This window comes from Balearica regulorum, chromosome 2, assembly GCF_011004875.1.
Source record: "Balearica regulorum gibbericeps isolate bBalReg1 chromosome 2, bBalReg1.pri, whole genome shotgun sequence".
NCBI classification, from domain to species: Eukaryota; Metazoa; Chordata; class Aves; order Gruiformes; family Gruidae; genus Balearica; species Balearica regulorum.
The window spans coordinates 15,255,298-15,279,143 of NC_046185.1; the positions used below are offsets into that span (position 1 = coordinate 15,255,298).

General features: G+C 39.4%; 1 protein-coding gene across 5 annotated transcripts in view; it reads left to right on the forward strand.

Annotated features, from left to right (window-relative positions):
• The window catches only part of SAMD12 (sterile alpha motif domain containing 12), a 172,683-nt gene that overhangs the window by 14,271 nt on the left and 134,566 nt on the right, over positions 1–23,846 (forward strand). For all 5 annotated transcript variants that reach the window (XR_012833731.1, XM_075743441.1, XM_075743445.1 and 2 more), the window contains exon 2: positions 4,199–4,377. Coding sequence is in view for 4 of the 5 variants with exons in the window: in XM_075743441.1 (XP_075599556.1) it covers positions 4,199–4,377 (179 nt within the window). In the remaining variant the exon portion in view is untranslated. The remainder of the gene's footprint in view (positions 1–4,198; positions 4,378–23,846) is intronic.

Below are 23,846 nucleotides of genomic sequence, written 5' to 3' on the forward strand. Positions count from 1 at the left end.
AATAGTTTGTTTCGTAAATGTAATCTGTGGATCTATGTTATTGTGTCTGCCAGCACCATTCGTCATGTGCTTGTTGCTGTGCAGTTGGAGTTGTACAGAATATCCACCCCTCCACAAAAGAAAACAAGCTCCTACCACAGAAAGCTTTCAATCCAAGTTAAGTGACAATTGTTGGGGAGCGTGAAGAGAGACGGCTTTAATCAACTGTTAGGTGGGGTTTTCAGCAAGGAAAGGAGAATAAATGCTCTGAAACTGGATGAAGAGTTGTATTACTGTGACACGTGGATGATATATGAATATTGAGATTGTATAGAAGAATATTGGAAGAGGTTCTGTTTCAAAATGTAATGATACTGCTGATACCTAGTAGTATTAGGCTGATACTGTAAGCTGATTTGGAGGTAGCGTTTGGTGTCTTGATGGGAATGATGAGGTAGATTCAATTTGGTAGAGTGCAGAGGCACTGAGACAGTAGGGATATTGTCAAAGCAGTGCTGTGGGAAAATGGTCTGAATGCAGAGGGTGGGGTGAGCTAGCGTTGGCTAATGCCAGGGTAATGAGAAGAGCTTGGACAAGTATTTTAGCAAGAAACTACTTTGTAGGTAGAATCTTTTCCAGATGAATGCCATTAAATCCTGCAGGAGATTTAAGAAGAGTCAGCTAAGAGGGTCAGAGCAGTTGGGTCGTGATAAAGTTGGTGATTTGTGATTCTCTTGTATAAGCTGCTTAGACTCAGTTCTATAGGACGTTAACCCTGGGTGCTGTCAGCCTCCCAGCCCCTTTAGTTTTGCATAGTCAATCCTGAGTTTACAGCTGGTCTTATCTAGCTGAGATTATATAATGTGCTGATTTCAGAAGATAATATGTTATTATTGACAAAACGTTGACCTGCTTTTAACAAATCTTGAAAGGGAGCACTTACGGTTTGTATTGGCATTTAGAAGGAGGCAAGAGCACCACCTCTGTCTGCCACAGAGATGGATATATGTATTTCTCTGTGGTAACAGGAAATAACAGACCCATGCAAGCAAATATTCTTTCCTCCTTACCCTCTGCATAGCTGACAGTTGGAGGCAGCACAGTGGAAAACAGTAGAGCTGGCTACCTGAAGACGGCTCATGACAAAGAGAGATTTGCTTTGCAAAGTGACTGACATACTTACCCTCACCTCTGCTGTTTTTCCTTCCTGCCCTTCAGTCTGCCTTCTCCCCACGCTGAGGCTCTTGTTCTAGCTGTGTCTTCCTTAAGGAACAGATTCAGTCCAGGTGTATGTTTAGCCAAGACTGTGATGGGGGTGAAGGAGAGAGATGAACTCTTTCCTTCTTCTACCCGTAGGAAATAATAATAATAAAAAAGTTCTCTTCCCCTCACCCCCAATATCAGCAACTTTGGAAAAGTCTTTTCTGAGGCCGCCTGTGTTTCTTTTAATCAGTCACCTCTTTTCAATAAAAAGGTAATGGGCACGTATGTAATTGCTAGCAGCCTCTCGACTTTTTTCTCCCTTTTTCTATCCTAAAGGAGCCCAATATAAAGCATTGCTGAAACAGCACTAACATTCATTATTCTTGAAAGAATGATGAGCTAAGAATCAAACAGCTTTTTTAAGCCATCCAGGTGATGCTTATGCTACCATGTTATCAGAAATCTGGATCATTTTCTCCCTGTAATGCATGGTATATTAATGCTGTAACCCAGAAGGCTTTCCTTCTGCATCCCCTACCACCCTCCTCCCTAATCTGTATGGTTTGGGGCACTGGGAAGGGAGGAGTTGCAATCCACAGGAAGCTTGCTGCTGGCAATGTTCTTCCAAGCAGTGTTAAGTCCTACTGTGCTTTGTGATTTCTCTCTAGCAAGCACTGGAAGGGGGCTGATAGCCAAAACCTGCCTGTTTCTGGATGCTGCTGAGGTGTGTTAGCATTTCAAAGGTGTATGCGGGAGTCTTCCTATTCAGCTAGGCAAGATCCTTGCAGAAGACAGTTGGAGGGATTTTTATAGACTGCATTCCATACCAAGCATCCTTCACTGCTAATTTCCAGCCCTTGCTGGAGCAGGGTGTGCTGGGAGTACTTTTACAGGTTGATTAGGATATCTCCTCTTAGTTTGGCTACTAACAGAACAGTTTCCATCCTCACTGGGCTGCAAAAAAAGTCTGTCTTGGTGGATCACATCCATCTTTTCTGTAGTCTGGAGGATAAGGAAAGTAGTCATTAGTAATTACTTATTTCTTTCAGGTAGGTAAATATGATCTAGAGGAGACAGATAATGATAGATGGATATGATCTAGGAAAGATAATTTTTTGGTGTCTTAGGACACACTGATGTAAATATAAACCACAAAATCATATCTCTCTGAAACCTCCCATGGGAGCTTGAAAGCCCCAAAGACTCCCTTCATCATAACAGCTTGGCAGGTTCTGGATACCTCCCTATAATGGCCAGGTGAAGCCTGTTAGCATCAGTGCAGAAGTAGAAAGGATTTCGTGTTTTCTCTGACACAGAAAGAGGTCCTGCAAGGCAAAAATGGACATGATGTAGTCTAGTGATTCCTCCTCCTCCTCTTCCTCTTCTGCTGTCTGCTAAAGAATTGACTATTTGGAGAAGGATTTCTGTCTCTTTTACATACTTGTAAACGAAGTCCAGGACTAATCCCCTACAGCTACTCACCGTGATACTGAAATACAGTTCCTTTCCTGTTTTTAGTTTCATTTACTAGTTTTCTGTGGGCCAGTGACATACTTTTCTGTTCTTCTATACAAAATGGCTACAGTTTGTAATAAACCACGTTGCAATTCTTTACTGCTTTCCATCACACAATGGTTTCAATGAACATAATGTTCCTTTGACTTGATGATGGAAGATGTTTCCATCTCTAGGTTGCAGATGTAGGTGTTGTAGTGCTTGGACCGATTACTTATCTTTTACAAATATTTGTATGTTTTTAGAAGTCCCAAGGAGAAAAGGCCAACTTTTTGGACTCTGCTTTAATTTTGCACTGAGGAATTGCTGTAATTTAGGCTCAAAGTTTTCAATTAAGACTCTGGGATTTAAGGTGAATGGATTTTCAAAAGGTGCTGTAGTTGAAGGACCATTTGCCGCCTCTGGCAGCATGACCCTGTTTCCTGTGAGAGGCTTCCAAGGGCCAATCCATAGCTGGTAGAAACTGGCAGTTCTGATTCCTTCCCCTGCTCCCCACCCTTTGCTTCTAAGCCAAGCAAGAGTAAAAGGGCAGCTTTTATTTTGGCTTTACATTGTGTTTTGGGTTTCTGTTCAGGTCTGTCAAACGTTGCACCACAGTATCTGAGCAAAGTTCTTTTGCATACAGGGGAAGTTGGGACCATTAATTATGAGTGGTGCTAAAAGTAGTGCACTTACCCAGGAATGTGAATGCAAAAATCGGATACTTGCATGAAGGGGAAGTTGCCGCAGGATCCACACATTTTAAAATTACTACATGTGCCAAGAAGGTTGTTAAGGCTACTCTCTGTGTGAGTGCTGGAACTGTGAAACTTCAGACAGAAAACAATTAAACTACTGCCATAGCTCTGAATGTGCATTTCTGTGGTGCAGTTTGCATTTGTTTTATTTTTTCCTCTGGCTGCTTTCCTTATTCTGCTGTCATTAGTCCACACCTCATTACATGCTCCTGGAGAGTACATCCCTCTTGCTTGTTAGGATGGTGTAGGTGGTAATTTGCAGTGGTACAAAGTGCTGAAGGAGAGATAATCAGCTGGGTAAGTCATTACTCTGTGCAGAGACTGACTTGCTGTGCAGAGCTTATCCCACATTGTTTAGGACCTAGAATGTTGTAGTAATTGAAAATGTAATAGAAAAACTTTAACTTGCTTGCCTAAAAAAGGTGTGTGGGGGGAAGGTATGGCTGAATGATGAATACATGGGATATAGTGTCCTACCCTAGTAAAAGCTCTAAGTTGAGGGTCTGGGATTCTGCAGTGACTCCAGGAGAGCACAATTTAACACAATAACCTGCACTAAATAGCCGCCTACAGCGCTGCATTGCCTCTGACTTTGTTTCTCAAACATCTCACCCTAAATCCATGTCAAGGTACAGACAGTTCTTTTGCCGTGATCTGACATAGCTCTGGTTACCACGTGCACTCCTTAGTACTTTGATCAACGTTTGTAACATTGGGTTCTTGTTTCCTCAGCAGTGTTTTCTCTTTCTCATATTTTTTCCCAGCTATCCATTGCAATCTGAATCCAAATGGTATTGATCACCCTATCCCCACAGAAGGTATTAATCTCCAACTTGAAGGTGAAGGAGTTGAATCGCCCTCTGTTAAGAACACTAGTACTCCAAAAGGGTCTGAGTCAAAAGAGACACCCAAGAGACAACAAGTGGAGCCAGAAGTATCTAAGGTAGGTAGGACTGAGTTCTTACTTAGTTTGGTGAGTCTTAAAGAATCCAGGCTTCTTGAAGTCCTGGCTACTGCTTAAAAAGCATTTATCATCCTGTTAAAGACATACAAAGGTGCAAAAGTAACAGTCTGAGGAAGTGGGTATTACAGAAGCAAGGTATTGCTGTGGTGTTTTAGCCCACACACATCTTGGACATTGCACTATTTTATTTTTCTCTACATGAAGTTAATAAAAATAATGGAATCTCTCTTTTTCAGGCACTGTGGAGACTTTTTTTTCCAAATGACTTGGGTAACTATCAGAATGGGAATAGATACATTTTTCTCGAGTGTTTTTTGTTTGCTTGTTTATTTTTTCCTGGAGCGGGTAAAGGAAAAGAAAGGTTCTGTGGATATATGAATATATGGATTTTTTTCTATGGGTGACTGAGTTGTATTAAACTGTTAACTAATTTTAGGTAAAATACCAGGTCAGTTCTACTGTGTCTGGTATGTCAGTGAATAAACATACTTCAGAGTTGAATTCCTAAAGATGGATGAAGTGTCTGTTCTCATTCATAAGCTGCTGTTTCTTGTTTGTGTGCAGCAGACATGACTACCCAAGTGCAGGTGAATGTGTGTGCTCCAGACACTTTGGGTATAGGACAATAATTTGTCATATCTAATATGTTTTTAACTGGAATGAAAACTAAGAGAATGTAAAAAAAAAAAAAAAAGGATAGATTCTTTAAAAGCCTTATCAGTCTTTTTGATCTTGAAAGGTCTAAACCCAGAGTTTTGGGGGTGATTTCTGCAGAGTGGAAAATTGAGTTTTTACTGAATCTGACACTTTGGGAGTTAATAGAGCAAATAAAATGAGTGTCCTTTTTTTTTTTTAAAGGTCAAGAAAAGGCAGAAACAATTAATTCAAAGACTGAACAAATGAGAGTATTTCCAACTGTCACCTGTATAATAAATCTAACAAGTAATACACATACAGTTGTCATGTATTTCACTTTTAGAATAAAATAGAATTAAACGTCTTGAGCAGTAGCCTTGACAATAAAGACTTGGTATGAATTATCCATTCTGATTTTTATCTAAAATATCTAGTTTCAAATGAGTACAATTTAAACTCACTTCATTGTGTCTTAAGTCATTAAAGTAGATCCAGTACAGGTTGGCATTGATCAAAATCATTGCTACTTGCAGTCTGGTTTATGGCCAGTTATCAAGCACATTGCTGATTTCTCTTGAACCCTTGGAGAACAGGTTTGTGCTTATTGTTTTGAATCATCTATTTGGTTACAAGACACTGTGGTTTAACCCAGCAGGCAACTAAAACAACCACACAGCTGTTGGCTCGCTCCCCACCCCCACCAGTGGGATGGGGGAGAGAATCAGGGGGGAAAAAAGGTAAAACTCATGGGTTGAGGTAAAGGCAGTTTAATAGGACAGAAAATAATAATAGTAAAAGAATATACAAAACAAGGGAGCACGATTGCTCACCACCAGCAGACCGCTGATGCCCAGCTAGTTGCTGAGCTGCGGTCCAAATGCCCAGCCAGCTTTCCTCAAGTTATATACTAAGCATGACATCATATGGTATGGAATATCCCTTTGGCCAGTTTACATCAGCTGTCCTGGCCTTGTGCACCCCCAGCTCCTTGCTGGCAGGGCAAGACGAGAAGCTGAAAAGTCCTTGACTTGGTGGTAAACGTTGCCTAGCAACAACCAAAACATCACTGTGTTATTAACAGTCTCATCCTAAATCCAAAACACAGCGCTATACCAGCTGCTAGGAAGAAAATTAACTCTATCACAAATGAAATGAGGACACAAGACCACCAAATTGTGGATGGGCTTTGAGACAAAGCTCAGCTAATAATGCATTTACTCAGCTTTTTGCAGACCAAGGCAAGCTAACCTTGCCCATGTTTCAACATCACCAGATGAAAATCTGCCCTGTATTGAAAGTTAAGGCGGTATTTTAAGCTCAGAGGAGATCTTACAAGCTTGGATGTGAAGAAGCTAAATGACACAATTGAGCTTAGGTGTAATTGATGTGGAACACAGGCAGATCAAGCTTATCTTTGCTTGCAAAAGACTCATCCTAGTGGAAAATCAGGATGGAATATATTGGTGATTTAATGTAATGGAGCCTGTTTCCACTGTCTGAGCTGTACTTGTTGGATTGATGAATACAAAACTGTTCCCAAAGCTGTCCCTGCTGGAGATAGCTGGGGAAGAGGGGAAGTATAGTGCTCTCAAAGCAGGGAAATCAACTATTGGTTTCCTACGTCTGATTGTAGTATCTTTATTCAGAAAGTTGGGCATGCTTCAGATTTATAAACAAACAAACCACCAAACAAAACTAAACATCTTGCTTGATGGAATAAGCTTGGTGTAATAGTATCAAGCTAATGAAGTGTGACTGTTTTTCTGAATGTATTGCTGCCTTGTTAGTAACTTTGGTTTTTATGTGTTATATTAACTTAGTGATGTTTTTCATCTTGATTCATATGCTATAGCCTGAGGTGGCCTGACTCTTCTGGCTTGCTCTGCCTTAAATCTTAAAATTGTGTTGCTTTATCCTCTAAAATGTGAATATAGAGTTGGTTTTGTAACTTGTGTGGCTTTAAGAGTCGAATTAAGCTGTCATCATGAAACTTCATCGGTGCAATCATATCCGTACAGTTGAAAGATGAGCAGGATTAGAGGAAAGTATTGTAAATAAAACATTGTGAGCAGATCCATTTGTTTTATATTTCCTCATTGCTCAGTTGTTTTTAAAAGGTTCCTTTGCAATCCTGTGTATTCAAATAATAACACATACCTCATATCCACAGTAGTCAGACTTACATTGCACAATGCAATGCAACGTACTGAATGCAATTTAAGATGCCTTTAGACCATCTTCTCTGCTTTCAGCTTTCTGATTTGTCTTCATTGGGACTAATTCCAGCACTTTAAACCCCTGGCTGCTTGAAGGTTTTGCTGTCCAAAGAAACAAACAAAATCTCCTTTCTAATGAAGTGTGTCCTTCTTTCTCTGTCCTCAGCTATGGACTTGCGGAGCAGTAGTAGCTCATGGGCTACAGATAGATTTAAAGTTCCTTTTTATGCAGCTATTGTAATGTAAATAAGGAAGTACAAGTGTTTGTTTCTATATTTGGGATGCAGCAGAAAGTGTAGTGTGAGTGAAGGATCACTCCTTTAGAAGTTCCTGATGAGTGTGGAATCTAGTTATGCTGACTGAGGTAGAATTTTAATGGAAAATGGAACAATGATCTCAGTCTCCTTCAGCTGGTTCCCTAAGGAACCACCTTGCTACAAATGTGAGCGAGTCCAGAAAAGGCCAAGATTATTCATATCTAACGTGATGTGCATAATCCAGTGAGACTCTGATAATGCAGAGACTCTGATATAATGCAAATTAAGGAAATTATATGAAGTATAAAAATATTTAGCTTTTTTATGTATTTGTTTTAAAGTGTGTATTTCTGTATATCAATATACACACTTTCTTAATCACTAATTGATTTTTCAGTATTCATGATGTATAACAAAAATTCAGGCAGTTGAGTAGACACTTTTACAGAGCAGAAAACTTCATTGGAGAAAGCAAGGATGGTTTTTAACATACTTTTAAAATATATATTATTTCTTTAACACTTTCTACATCTAACCCCTGTTGTGTGTGTTTTCTGGATTTTTTTTTTCCCATTAAAATACTACTACTAGCTCTTATGTCTGGTCTGGTTGGTTTTCATGTCATAGTTTCAACTAGATAAACACAATGAGTCAGGACATTTGGAGTTAAGAGAGTAGAGTTGTGTTAAAAAAAAAAAATAGTTAAAAGTTTTACTATACTTTTGAAGTCCTGAACTTCTCCGAGTGTAGGCTTTAACAGAAGGCAACTTTCCTAACAAGATTGAGAAAATCATCTCTTACAGAAGTATTAACTTTTATCAAGGCTTCCCACATGTTGCACTCCTAAAGGCCTGTTCATTGTGAGCATGAGACCCAAATCCAGTCTGTCACTTATTAGAAGAAGATTATTTATTCAGGGAGTTTTGATTCCTAAGTAAGGTGTGCATATCTGGTGACACACTTTGTCTCATTATGTGGTAGCAGCTGTAGCAAATAATAAAGGCTTTTTAATGGCAACCACTACAGTTTGACTTTTTATCTTGTGTTAGCAATGGCAGGTTTTTTTATCTGACTCGGAGACAAATTAACAGTCCTTTAAAATGTTCATGAAAACTATGAAAAGAAACTGGTAAAAGAAGTGAGAAGCTTTTTTATCTTGCCTTCTGTTGATAAGTGCTATATAGACACCAGTAGACTCTACTTTTGGTTGCAGCGTAGCTGCTTCCCTGGAAGTGTTTAAGACCAGGCTGGATGAGGCTTTGGGCAACGTGGTCTAGTGGAGGGTGTCCCTGCCCGCAGCAGGGGGGTTGGAACTAGATGATCTTGAATGTCCCTTCCAACCCAAACCATTCTATGATTCATTAATTCTTTTGGTTGCTTTTTGCTTTCTTAAAAAAAACCCCTTTCTTTCCAAATGACATCAAACAACACTGAAGGACTGACTGAACTCAGTAACAAGAGGATGAGAGTTTATCTTGGGTTACTGGGCCCAGTTCAGGAGAGATTGGGGTGGAAGCAGCTCCTCTGGCTTCCTGGGGAGTTCTGCTCTGCTTGGGAAGTATTTGGTGTATTTGATCAAGTGTGTGATCAAACGTCCAAGCACAAAAGAGTGAGGCTTCTAAGTAATAAGGGTGTTACAGAATTCTTCTTAGAAATATAAGTGTTTTGTCAGTTACTTAAAAAAAAAATAAAAATGCCTGGTGCTGTTCTCTAATGAGAGAATAGAAAAAGTAATTTTCTAGAAGAATTTTCCAGATTTTTTAATCAGTGGCTTCTGCTTCACAGTGTTTATCCTTTTTGGTCAAGCTTATAAAGTGGGTTGGATGAGAATGATGGTATTTGCCAAGCAGTGGTCCTGGCGACGAGTGTGATGGAACATACACATTTATCAGCAAGCTGTTTGTCATGCTAAGACCATTTTATCCCCTCACCCCCCCTTCCCCCCCCCCCCCCCAGTTGATTGAGAAACACCAATGGCCACTGAACTGGGGCAATGAGGTTTTACCATTTTGCTTTGTCTTCCAACTATCCCCCTTTTGTGACAGTTCTGGTGGCCACAGGATATGTGAACAAGAGCCCAGATTGACCTGGCTGAAGTTAGCAAATGTTTCGCCTGTTGAAGGTTCAGCATAACCTTGGCTGGGCTGTTCCACTCCTCCAGGTTTTGCTTTAAAATTGTGCAGCAGGATGGGAGGGTGTTGGAATTGCAGATCTCTACATGTATCCCAGTGGAGGTGCAGACCCTGGATGGTGAAATGTTGCTTTGCTGACAGAAAGTTTGCTTTTCTTAGTTGATTTTTGTGGAGAAGTAGTTAACAGATTACTAATGTCCACATCAGATCACCACAATGAAAGCCAATAGATAAGGTGTGAGTGTGATTTTTTTTTTTAATTTTCTTTTTTTATATTCTTTTTTTTCTCTCCCCACTCTTTGACTGCAATAATGACAAAACACTTATTGCATCAGGACCTTTTTATGACTAGCAAAAATAGGTACAGAATCTGACTGCTCTGTATGTTTGAAGCGGATTTAAAATATTTGGTAAATGTCAATATCAGATAGCTGAAATAATTACATTTCAGGGCGATGTGCCTTTCTAATGTCTCATTCTGTGATTATTAGTAATACACAATAATAATTAGTATGCGTGTTTCTATCTTTGTTTTCAGTAGACTTTTCTTTCATGTGTTGCATAGTAAGAAGTATGCATGTTGTCTTGCTTTCAGGTGTTTAAATTGGGGGCCGAAATGTTTGATGTGTATGTATCTCCTCCTCTCTCAGCCTGTCACTCATGATTGTGACCTTGGGCTGAAGTTTCAGAACTGTGCAGTAAGTGGTGAACCAGCAGTGCTGGGTGACCCTGTACGTTTCAAGCAGCTAAGGCTGATGTTTTGTTTATTGCTGGGGTTTTACTGGTGTGAATGAAGTGCTGGAGTAACCTTACCAGTAGCGCAGAATATAGCTGCTTGGTTCAGAATTTACATTGTCACAAGCCAGGAAAACAAGAAACATTTGTCTTTCTTGGGGTCCTCTAACCTAGCTTATCATAGGAGGATAAATGCCTGATTCAGAATCCAAGTGTATTCTTGCTGTAGCATGTTTTTCCCCATTGTTATATCATCTATTCTTGTTATAAATAGTGTAATATGAAGGCCCACATTTTTGCAGCAAGGTTTCTACATTCAGCATAAAAGATCTGGCTCCTCCTGTTCGTCCCGTTCGCCCTGACTGCGTGCCTGAGGATTCTGAAATATCATCTGCCTGACCGCAGCCGCATGTAAGTGGGAGATCTTGCCTCAGTGAGTTTGTTGTGTTCTGCCCAGGACAGTGAGGGGAAAAGAAGAGCATCTGTAAAGGACTGTTATTCTTTTCCTTCTCCTTCACTCCCCCATCACAAGGTGGGATTATTTTCCTTCTTTTTCCCCATAGGAAATCAAAATAATTAGCTCAGACTAATACTTAGCTCTTTAGATGGGTGTAAGTAGGACAAATGAAGTTTGCTCACAAAGACCACTATTGATTTACCTTCCAAACTAAAGGGATCCTTTATGAAATTCATCTGTACAAGCATGCTTTACCCATGACTTCAGTCCATCAGCTGATAAGAGGAAGAGAAATTTCTGTTTGTTAGGCTTTTTACAGTTGGACTTTCACCAAAAAATCAACCATGAAAACAATTTCAGTGCTCGCCTGCACACAGTTCATGCATGTGAAGGACGGCAAGGTTTTGGCCTGTGGGAAACGGTGCCTTCTGTGACCCTGCGGTGTGCTAGGGGCCGCACACACGCGCGGCAAAGGGCGGTTTCTGCTGCTGGGAGCGAACACAGTCCTTGTATAGGGCAGGCGAGAGCAGGTGGTTACGACGAGGCAGCTGAGGGAGCATAAGGAGGGAAATGCAGTCTGATCTGGCTCCTGCTGTCCTGTGAAAGCTATCAATGTGAGATTTGTGTTCTTTCCCATTACACTGGTGTGAAAAGGAGCAGCAATTGCAGTACGTATTAGCAAACATAAGCAGTAAAAAAGCCATGGTAGTACTCTAGAAATAAGTGGAATGTCTAATACTGTAGACACATGTAGACACAGAAACATTATTTAAAAGAACTTATTCTCTTCAGGGAAAAAGAAGTATAGATAAAAAGATGGAGCGGCTTTTAGAGGAAAAAGCAATTCTATACAGCGTGTGGATGCATAATGTACTTATAGTGCCAGTTCTGCTGCTTGCCTCATTGTGAAGCTGCTCCACAAAGCCATCCAAACCCTCTGCTTTCACTTTGAAGCTACTTTAAGGGCTTCATAGTGATTGCTTCAAAAATAAAGCAGTATTTTAATGACACAGCTGCCTTGATGGGGAAGGAAAAGTATAGAATCGCTCGGTAAAGAAAATAATAGCTTTGTGATTAGAGGGATTACAAAATGTATTACAGAACCAATTTAGCATTTAAAATGGGAAAGCAGTGTAATGCTTCGCTGCTGGCACTGCAGGTTCTGCAAATAGCGCATCTCATCTGATTTACAACAATAATTTCATTAATCTGCCACACGTGTTCACTGGACATTTCTGACAAAACTGATTAGCAGTTGCTGTAGTCCACCATTCTCTCTACAAGTGGGAACTTTCTTCTTTTCCATTTTGAAAAATAACATAATTGCTAAGCACTGGGAGTGAAATGTGTCACAATCACAAAAGGGGTGTGGGACTGTAATAGCCTTGATAATGTCTGAAGGGCTTTTCTTGTGTTATCAACCTGTCAAGGGAAACTCAGCGCAGAGGTGTGCTAAGGAGAGAAGGGATTTCATTAGGAGAGGCTGGAAAAGGGTGGCCTGGGCCAGAGTGGAGTCTGTCTTCCCCTCAGTTACCGTAGGTGGAATTGAGCTTGCTGGTGAGGGCAACTTAAATTGTCTGTGTGAAAGCTAGATGTCTAAACTCCTGTTACGTTTGGTGGAGATCTGGTCAGCAGGATGAGAGGAGCATAGAGAGGGATCAGACTCCATCTGAAGTGAGCACCGCTCAGCTGAATGTGTCTATGCTTTGGGGACTGCGTTGACACTTGAGTTTAGGTACTTGGATCTCAAACTCAGTTCTGTCCTCTACCTTACCAGCTAACCAACCTCTGCGTTTGATGAGGAAATGGTTATTAATGTCTGATGGAGATGAAACTTTGCATTAGGAGACTATTTCAGAAGCTGCATTTACCTCAAAAATCATACTTTGAACACAGGATAGACTAGTCCCATGTATACAGCTATGTTCAAGATGATTTTCTGGCAAGCAAATACTGCTTAATCTGAAAAAAAGTCTGCCTTTTGGATTAAAAGGAAATGATTGAGGTTTGTGTGTGTTTCATTTTCCCCCTTCCTTTTAATTGACCTTGGACTTTAGAAGCCTCTTACTCTTTACTAGAAGTGAAGTTCTTGCTCTGCGGCTCAGTTTTTCCGACTGTAAAAGAATGATGCTGATTAGGACCAGTTAAAACTGTTTCAGTAGAAAACTGAGATTTGGAATAAATTTACTACCAAAATTTTCTCTTTTGCTTAACAAATAACAAATGCAGCAGCACGTTTGCTGCCTGTTTCCATCCCTCTCCATGGGACGGATTCCCCAGCTGGTTTCCATGATGGATAGCAGTGAGTGCCTCACTGGTGCTTCATCTGTGCCATGCCTCGAAATATTTGGTGGATGGAGACTAGACTGTGCGTGGTGTTTGGCTCCGAGGGATATCTTGTCTCATGTGGGGCCTCTAGGCACTGCAGCAATGCCAACAATAATGACCTCTGAAATGAAGGAGGCTTTTCAGTATGCTTTCATTTCACACTTTGCAAATATTAGTTCTTTTTAGCTATTTCTGAATGTGGACTTCAATCAGAAGTGTTTCTGTTTTATCTTTATTCCACAGTCAGCTGCAGATTACTGTGTAGCTGATGTGCCACTGCAGGGAGCAGGGAAACAACTCCCAAATGTTAAGCAGACATTTTCTATGATGCTGTGTATTATCAGTGGGACAAGCAGAAAGTAAGGAGAATGTCGTGTTTAATGATACAATTCTTCCCTTTCTCTCTTTAGTTTTTTTGACCAACTGATTTGTAAGTAGCATGGGTTTTCCTTTTCTGTGATGCCATTAAGTGAAACTTTGATATAGTGATTCAGCCTGGGGATGGCTTTAAGTGCCTGTGTCCTACTTCTGGTACTTCTGTGCTTCTAGTTGTGTTGATGGGGTGCTTTTATATTGTCATTAACCACTCCGGGCATTTGCAGGGTTAGTTCAAAACTAAGAATGATATCCAAGTATGACAGACTCTTAAACTAAAAGAAGTGGTGTAAGTTTGCAATGGGAGAGCAGAGGGAGGGAGGAAGCAGTACAACAGTTTCTTTGAATTTGGGAGGTGTCAATGTTCATGTGCAGCTGAGGCCTTTGGCACTTGGAAAATCAAATGCTGTTGGTGATAGTGACATCAAACATCATAAGTAATTTCTCTTTAAGAGATTAGGGGACATGAATCCAATTTCTTCAAAAAAATCTATAAGAAGAGAAAAGAGATTACTTTCTGTTTTTAGATTATTTACTTAATTTAGGTTTTGAACTGTCTCCTGTTTTGTTCATGAAAGCTTGTGATGTTTTCCTATTCTCTAAGTATACCGGCTGTAATCTTTGGTCTGGCCGCCCTGTCAGACCCTACAGACTGACGCATAGCCATCTTCTGCCCACAAGTTCAGTCCTTACCGCACCTGCCAAACTGATCTTGTCACCCCTAGAGCCTGCATCTTTTCATCTACCCTGCTATGGGGAGCAAAGAGTTCACTAGAATCAAAGAGTTAGCTACAACCAGTTAAGACTGATGTAGTATTCAATCTTGCTTCACAAACTGTGGCCTGAAATGGGAGATGCTGATCCTGGTCCCTGCCGTGCAGTACTACTAAAGCCTGCCTGTGCCTAATTCAGATTGAATAACGAGCAAATCTGCTTAGGGCTTCCCACCAGTCTAACTGCGAGTGTGCAGCAGGAGAAGCTCAATGTGGGTTTCAAGAGGTAGCTGTGCTCATCTTATGTCCCACAGCAGCTCACAGATGTGACCCTTCTCCGTGCAACCTTGAGAGCTGCAACAGTAGAAGCAGCTGGAGTGTCCAGCCTGGCCTGTTGAGGAGAGGGAGCAAGGCCACCATTTGAGGTTACGGGAAGCTGTTAAATTGGCTGTTTCTTACAACATAAACATTGCATTTTTTGCCTACCTGGAGGTCGCCACACAGCTGCTAGCAGTCCAGGAGTTCTGGAGCATCAATTCTTCCATCTCCCTTACCTCCTAGTTCCTTACCCAGAGTTCATAGTTATTACCAGTAGGGGCTGTTCTTGGAAGATATATTTGGTAGAATGAATATTTCTAATTTTACAAATGTCTAGGAATGAATACTGTGATGATGCACCAAGCTGCACTTCTAGGGTTAAATGTGTCCTTGACATGCATATCTAAAAATAGAAAACCTTCAGCTCTGAACAAGGTAGAGTTACTGCATATCTTGAGGCCTTTTTTCTTTCTTTAACATAGAGAATCTCATAAGTGGGTATTATGTTCTGCCTATTTTCCTTTTTTCCTCTAATGTCTGTAAGTGCATCCATCAACGACTGATGACTTTGCTGACCTAGACACCCTCTACTTTTTTTGCCTTTTTTTTCCTTGCTTTAAACAAAAGCATGACAATAGACTCTGTATCTAATGGCTTTAGAACTGCTATTAATTCATCTTTCATTCAAGGCTGATTGCTTTCAATCTTAGCAGTACACTTTAGATTGTGAAGGATTTTGTGAATGTGTTTTCATTATAAAAAGGTATATGTGACTGAACTTCAGCATAACTATGCTGATAATACAGTCTTTTATCTAAATAAAGCTTATGCATAGGTTTGAAGATGTATTTTTAAATAATCAGTACCCTTGCTGAATAAATAGAAAAACTTTTTCTGGAGATAAAGACTATCACAATTGTATGTTCTCCTTCAGATATAAGGCTGTCTCAAACTTACTTTTCTTTTGGTGACTCAGAATTTTTGCTTTTTTTCAGGTTTGCCCTAAAGAACAAATAGCTTAATTGACAACATTTCAGCATTAGATTGAGATTTGTGAAGCTGATGAGGAAAACTGAGAGCGTTATTCTATATACTAAGCCTTCCTGAAACCTTTATTGTTGACTGTCAAAGAAGAATCTGAAGTGCTTGTTAAGGTTCATGCTTATTAAACTGTCGCTACTGTTTTCTTTTTCTGTAGGGAAGGCTACTTTATGGCTTGCAAACTGTAGTTAATTGTCCATACTAATTGGTAGCAGATAATTTCACAATTATTTTTTTTACCTGAATAATTATCAGTTTTGTTTTCCATAGCTGTTGTTTTATGTTCCCTTAATCTCTCTTGAAATAATTTAGTATTGGAAGGGTTTCATTTTTATACAGTATTTTTGAAGGGGAGAAAAAGTAAAAAACAGTGCCAAATGAAATGCTTAGATCAGGTAAGTGTTCAACACATTGATTAGACTCTCAAATTCAGATGAAATTCAATTAGTTGTCTGTGTCCATTAGTACATATTACCCCTTCTGCCTTTTGCTGGGAGTAAAACAGTGTAAGATATTGCCTTTCTTTTTTTTTTCCTTTTTTTCCCTGCTGACTTTTTCTCCCACACCCTGGTTTCCAGGTTCCAAAGGACACAAAAATGCTGATAAAAGCCAAAAAGAAGAATAATTGGAAAGGAATTTGTCTTAGGTTTTGATTCCAAAAAGAATACTGTAGAATGTAGTCAGGTTACGTGAGGAGGCCTGACGTTTGGGAGTGAAAAACCCTCACCATAGTGCATCCTGTTGTTACTCTCTAAAATATTTTATACAAATTGCATGTGATTCTAAAAACACAAAATAAGCTGAAGATATGAAACTGAACTTGAAAACTAAATTATATCCTCTATACATGGCACAACAATGGTAAATATAGCGGGGTCATTGTTGATGAAATTCTTATTTAACTCTTTTCTGCATGTTCATCATCTTCTTCCTCCATACCCCTCCCATGGTTGGGTTTTTGTTCTGGGTTTGTGGGTTGTCTCGTTTTGTCCCTTGTCCACGCCTTTTTTTTTTTCTTTTTCTTTTTTTGACAAACCTGGCTCCCTTCAGGGTCTTGCAAAGACTTCTGCCAGGTTGGAGAGGGGGCAGGATGGAGCCGAAGTGCAAGTGTGTCCTACCTGAACTGAGCTGATGATGGAGCACCCCATTTAGTGGTGCATTTCCTGCAGCACGTTTCAGTCCCCAAGCCCTACGTTCTCTCATTATATTAACTGCTCAGTTCTTTGACTTCAGTGAGTTGATGATCAATCTATGATCCACCTGAATTTTTTCACTCTGGCTTTTATTAGTGATAGAATACTCTACTAGTTGGTCAAGAGCAACCAGTGAGAACTGTCCCCTTTGGCAGCGTTTCCTTGTTAATTTGGCTTATTTTAATCACTTTGCCACACTGCTAGTAGTTAGAGTATTGCCTTGCTGCTTTTGCTGCTGAGAGAAAAGTCTGTGGAAGAGCAGACTAAATAGAGCTAGGGGGAGACTAAATCAGATTAGGAGGAGCAACAGAAGATATTACTCTAACAGAGAAGTAACCTTAATAACTAAGTGTGTTTTGATTTTACACCATTTCACCAGCTTTACCAAATGCTTCAGTTTGTCCTAATGTGTAAAAGATGCGAATTGGGTGATGTTACAGTGAAACAGGAGATGATTGCAAACAATTTTTGTTCAGAGAAATGTAGCAGTCCTCTGTGTCCAGTGCTATGACTGGGGGAGCAGTGAAATTATCCATCTCATAGTATGGGATATATGATTGAGCTCAAAGGTTCAACAGAAAAAGTCAAGGAAGGTATAGACTGCAGGGATAGTAAGTGGATGATGGAGATCAGGCAAAGTAGTAGAATGTGTGCAGCAAAAGGGAAATACAGTGCAAGGGAAAAATGATTTCTGGGATGAGGCTGAATATCCCACTCTATAAATCTTAGAATTGAGGAAGAGGTAAAACCAGAAAATTGTTGCTGCTGCATGCAAATACACTAGAAGAATAAAACTTCTGTGCTGACACAAGCAAGTAGGGCTATAAAACATGGTAGAACTTGAAACTTTTCTACCTATTAGAAAGTTCCTCTCATAGTTTTATTAATGGGTATTAATCTGCCATAGGTATATATGTATAAACAGATTGATTACAACCTCTCCCTTAGCAAAGCTTGTATCGGTTGTTTCTCTTTTTTAATCCTGTTCTACACTGATTGACAAGGATTATTGTATAAAAACAGGAAATTGAGTTTCATTGACCTTTGGAATCTGCATGAAATACAAAAAATGTAAGTGATGAGCTTTAGATGTGTTATTGATGCTTTAATCAGTGAAGCAACACAAAGCAAAAACCGTACATGAATATTTCTTTTCTACTTTCAATTTTGAGATTAATTACCCCAAGTGGTTCTTATGTTTGTTAGCGAAGGCCTTTAAGACCAGTGAATTTTGACCAATTTGTTAAAAAAGTTACTCTAATTTACTATTTTTATTCTCTCCAAACATATATAAAAAAATACTCTAGCTCTTACTGTGTCGCAACACAAATTTTGCACATTAAGTAATTGTGATAGTGCTAGCAAGTACTTTCAAACAATGTGTCATAATAGCTCAATGCATTTCTGCTGTGTATTATGCCTGGGTTTAGAGTTGATCAAGATGTTAAATAGCATTCCTAAAGGTTATTTCTGATTATACTAGCCAAGACAATAACATCAGCACCATTTGTGGATATTGATAATATTTTCTCGTCTGTCAGGAAACAGCCTTTTCTTATGTGCATCTGCTAATAATTGTGTATATTAAAATAATAAAAGGTTATAGCTCTGTGTTCAAAGAAATAAAACAGCAGTAGGATAAAAGTGAGGAAGAAACCTCCACCTCTGTGTAATCTCTTCCATGAGAACATAGATATTTCATCTTACGAAGTACACCTTGAAGCTTTCAGTAATGCCGAAGTGATTGCATCTCATCTAGGGACAGTTCACAAGTGTTTTGACTTCAGTGGAAAAAATCCTTGTTGATGAAGGAGGTAGTATAGCAGCTATGTACAAGGGGTGAGCAGCACCATGTGGGGAGCTTCAATGAGAGTGAAATGGGAGAGAAATGGGAACCTGGGGGACCCTGACTGCTAGAACTGCGCCACTGCGTCTTGGAAGGAGTGGGACGTCTCAGCTTAAATGGCATAGAAGAGACAGGGCAGGTGAGAAAGAGATGTGTGGTACTTTTCACATTTTGTAAGAGAAAGCTGAATTCCTTGAAAGGTAGATTATCTGGAAGCCCCATGCAGTGCCTTGCAAAACTGTCTGCGTCTGTCACAATGCTGCCTGTCAGTAGATGGTGCTCTTTATATCAGCTATTTACTCATGCTGCCTGTGTTTGGCTGTGTTTTCATGTAAAAGGTCTGGTAACATTCCTTAACAGTTCATTTCTCTGAATTTTGATGTCTGGGAGATTAGAAAACGGAGGGTTTTGATGGACTGCCAAAAAAAAAAAAAGAACGTGTTGACTAGGTTCATTTGAAACATCGTCCATCCATGATTTTTTCAACAACTACTTTTGCTTGTGAATGTCTATTGTTTTGAACTTGGAAAATTCAGAAGCTTCCAACATAAAAACCTTGAACAAACATTGTGGATTGGAGAATATATAGCAGACTAATTCAGTTTGGCAACTGACCTGTAAGATACTGCATTAATGTGGTCTAAAATAAAACTGCAAAGCAGATTTGGGAAGTTATTTGTGGTTCTAAAGTTTTTTTTGCATATTAACTTTGCAGTTTTAACTGCTGTTTCTGGATAGATAGGAATTAGCTTATTTTTAAATGTAATGCTTCTTAGAAATGACTTAATTGAATCAATGCAATTGTGAGTTTTACCTGGAGTCATTTATTCATCGGTAGTTGGATGGATATAAAAAGCTGCATAAAAATGAAGATTTCCTTACTAATGTGATTGAAGTATTATTGGACCTGCCTGCATTTTTCATTATTCAGAAAATATGCCATCTCTGGAGGAGAAAAGTTAAATGTGTTAATTGTGTAAAAATATCACTTGCCAAAGGCTGCAGTTGAGATGAAAGCCCTGATCTGGGCAGCAGAACAGCACGGCAAACCTAATGGGGAATTTGAGATGCTTAAAGTTACGTGTGTCTTTATGCAGTGGTCTGTGTATAGACCATCAGCTACTTAACCAATAGTTAAATTTTGGCTTGTGAGGTGAATTTGCCCCTGGAGTGAATCTTGAGAACTGCCTGCTGTTCACTGCCTGACACTACTGGTCTTTCTGCAAACAGAAACGGAAGGATTAGCGTGAATTTTTCATGTAATTTTAAACTGCAGGCAAATGATCCAAGAAAGAGAAGGGAATAGTGTTCCTTTCAGAAATGTAATTAAAATATTTCTGGTTCTTGTTCAGGGCCAGTTTGTCTTCCCAGCATGTTGATTTAGATATCCCTTCACAGATCTCTCTCCAGAAAGGGTATATATTGTATGCATTCAACACATTACAGCAGATGAGTATTGTTCCGCACAATGTTTAATTTACATTCTCTCAGCCCTTTTTTCACATTTTTCATCTTCTTATGACCCAAGTTCCTTATATTCTCAGGTGGACATAATATTTTTGTTGAAAATCTCAGCTCCACATTTCTAGGGACGTCTCACAGCTGCCTTCCCCAGGAAGATGTTGCTGGGATGTTTTGGGCTGGATTTATAAACTGTACCTGGAACCCAAGATACAAATCTTCACTTGCCTGGCATTCCTCCCCTGCTTAGCCTCCCCATCGTGCCTGCCAGGTTGTTCCCGGGAAAGTCCCATTTTCCCATGAATGGTGTGATCTAGGAGATATGTTCAGAGCATGGCAACAATATTAACCTCTGCCTGCCTGCCTTTTTTTTTTTTTCCCTCATCTCTTCTCTCCTTGAATCTGGTCTGCTGAGTCCCACCTGAAGGCTTTATAGCTCCAAATCTTTAGGGTTTTGAGCAGAGACTGCAGCTGCCACATCCTTCTTTTTCCTTTTAAAATACGGACAAGCTTCTGACCTTTCTTTTGCTTTTGAGTTTATTTGCTGCACTACAAGAGATGCTTCCTGTGAGTGAGAAGAGATGTCTCCCTTTGGCCTGGGCTGGTCTTGATGTGAATATGGGACTTGTACTCTGTCGCTTTTTCTGTATCTTCTTGTTGGCTAACTTAGGCTGCTTCCTAGCTGGGAGGGGCTGACCTTCATGAATCTCAGATTGAGGCTTTTTGCTTTCTCTAATAAAGGGGATAAGAGGACATTGTAGTGCTTAAGCTCTTTTTATGAATATAGGACTTCATAGGGATGATAAGAGAATACAAGAATTCCCTTGTTAGGGAGAGAAGACTAATTTCTCAAAAGTAATTAGCAAGAAATCACATTGATGTCAGAAGTGCCCTGCTTGTTTTGAAATTAAGTAGTGTATCTGCCTTCTAAATATTTATTTGAGAAATCCATTATGACCTTCCACACAGGCATTGGAACACAATCCATGAATCAGATGGCTAAGCTAATCTGCCTTTTGTAACAACATTTGGTTTTTTTCTCCTGCCTTTGCTGGAAGTGGAAGCAATGTCTTACTGGGAAGCAAGAGGTTGACCTGTCAGCTGAGGCTCAGAGACCTTTTCTTATTCATACTCATGTACACGTCTGGCCTATTAAGTTGTTCTCCCCAAAATGTATTTGGCTCAAGAGAACATAGTTAAGACTCAACTGGCAAAGATACCTAGAAAACTTTGATTGCTGTTGGGGTATAAAATGCCTTGGCTGCTGCACTTGCCTTCTGCATATGAATGAGCCTATCCAGAAAGACTGCAAGTTGGCATGGAAAGGTTATACTAGTACAGTACAGTACAAGCCTCTTAATTGGCATATCTGCTGGAAACAAAGGTGCCAAAAATGTGATTCACTCGGAAGGAGTAAACCTTGTAAAAAAGCAACCTGTCATTGTCTAATAGGGATTAAGATCCTCTCAGGATGTTAGATGTTCTCCTTGTGCAAATGTACTGTTGTCGAGCTAAAGGGAGAATTAGCTTCACTACCTGCTAATGCTGAAGTAACAGTTTCTTTTATAGTTCTTCTCATGCTTCACTGTCTATGTCTTTAAGATCAAAAAATGGACTGTACTCTTCACCTCTGACATACAGCAGCTATTAAAAAAATACACAGCTACTCCTCAAACCCTAGGTTCTGACATGTCAAGTATCTTCTTGACAGAATACTGTAATTAGAAATGGAAGGATTGAGGTGTGGTTTGTGCTGGGCAGATTTATTATGTCAGGGTAACTCCACCAGTAAATCCCAAGAATAAAAAATTCTGCCAGTATCATTAATGACAACTCCCTCAGGGAAAGGTACGCTACCTTGGCAAAAGCAACATTATGCCGTAGATGTGTTTTTCTTTAAAAAGCATTTCACCAAAAAGCACATAACTCCCATTGACACTGTTAGGTATATGTTTCTGAGATTAGGCTCAGCCCGTATTTGAATAACCTTTTTATTAGAATATCCTGAACATTTAGAAACATAGAGAAGATTTTTTTTTTAAATTTAATTTGTAAGGAGAAGGACTTGGAATCTTAGATGTACATTTATGTTTTGTTACTAGTGTTACTTGAAATCTCTGGGAAGACCAGAGTACTGCTCTGTACAACCTCTTTCTCCCTGTGCAGTATAGAAGTAAGGAGAATGCAATATAAAAGTAAGTATAAAATCAAAACTTTGTGCTGTCCTTCAGATCTTTACATTTGTAGCTCTTGTCTTTTGCTGTTTATTGTTCTGTAATTAGAGAGCAACAAGATTTCAGTGTATTATTGATATTTTCATGCAAATTAAACATTTTTCCAGTCTAGTTTGGACAATAGATTTTGCTGCTACAGTCTGTATTTTAGCTAAATTCTTCTATATGACCATCTTTAAATAAGCATGCAAGAAATTCCAAGAAAATCAGTGGACCTACTTATACGCTTGGTTCATATTTATTTTAATGGCATTCCTGATAAGCAATCTCGATTTAGTTCGAACTATAGATGTAACTGCCTGAGATGCAACTTGTAGAGGTGCCAGGACTGGTTAAAAAAAAAGTGGGAATGGAGACTCCTTTGTAATTGCCAGTTTTGTAGTATAGATATATTTTGAGTGGGGTTTTTTTTTAAAAAAAATATTTTAATCTAGACCCAGAGAAAATATTTTTGACCAATACTGAACTTTCTTAAAAGTGGAGTTTCAGTTGCTGTCATGGTATTTCCGAGTTCAGGACAAACTGTTGGAAAAGAGTTACATTTCATCACTGTCTTAGTTATTAGATATTCCCATTTGTTTTCCTACATGTACCTGAATGGATTTGAACTTACAACTTTCACCAAGATGGTGCACTCTCCTGTGCCTACTACCAGTCTGAAGGGAGTATTCTATAAGAAGACTCATGCCATAAGTCGTCTTTGCAGTGGGCGTAGTACTTAGTCCTTAAGACAAGATAAAAGATGAGCTAACCTGCAAGTTATGTGCGCCATGTCAAGGGTGAATGTCTCGAATTTTTATTCTTGCTGGAGTGGATGGTTAAGTGCAATAAAGAATGTGTGTTTGTAATAAAGTTTCGTTAATTACTTGTTGTAAGTTGCTGCTGGTACAGGACTGTTAATGGAAATTAATTCTGTTCTTTGATTCAATAGTGGTAACAAGAAGGCTAGAGAAGTTCAAGGAGGAACCTTTTATCTTCCTAGCTACACAAGGCATGCTAGTAGGGCACCTGCTGCGTGAACAGAAATTGTCCCTTCTCCAGATCTATGCAGGAGACAGAGTACGTTTCTCTTTTTAAAAGCAGGAGGATTTGTATTTACTTGTGAACTGTAATCTGTGATACAAGATAGTGATGGTTAGAGCCCTGACTTGGACAGGTTTGAATTGTCTCAGGTAGCAGGAGGAGAATAGGAGAATCGAAGCCACATCAGTGAAGAAGTATCAAACAATTGAGATATGTTGTGAAGTAGGAACCCTCACCCTGACAGAGCAGTTCTTCCTCTCTGCATTTTCTCTGCAAATATTCAAAAGCAAACATTTAATTTTTGGACTGGAAGGAATCTTCTGCACTGAGTGAAATGGATCTTTAGTTTGGCAAGATTAAAAATGCAGTCTTTTCAGATTAAGTGAGTTTTAAAACATTACACTCTGATTTGGATTTGGCTGACAAAACTTAAAATTGATTGGGCTCCTGGTCCTACTTGTGATTTTTATTTTAAGCTTTGTT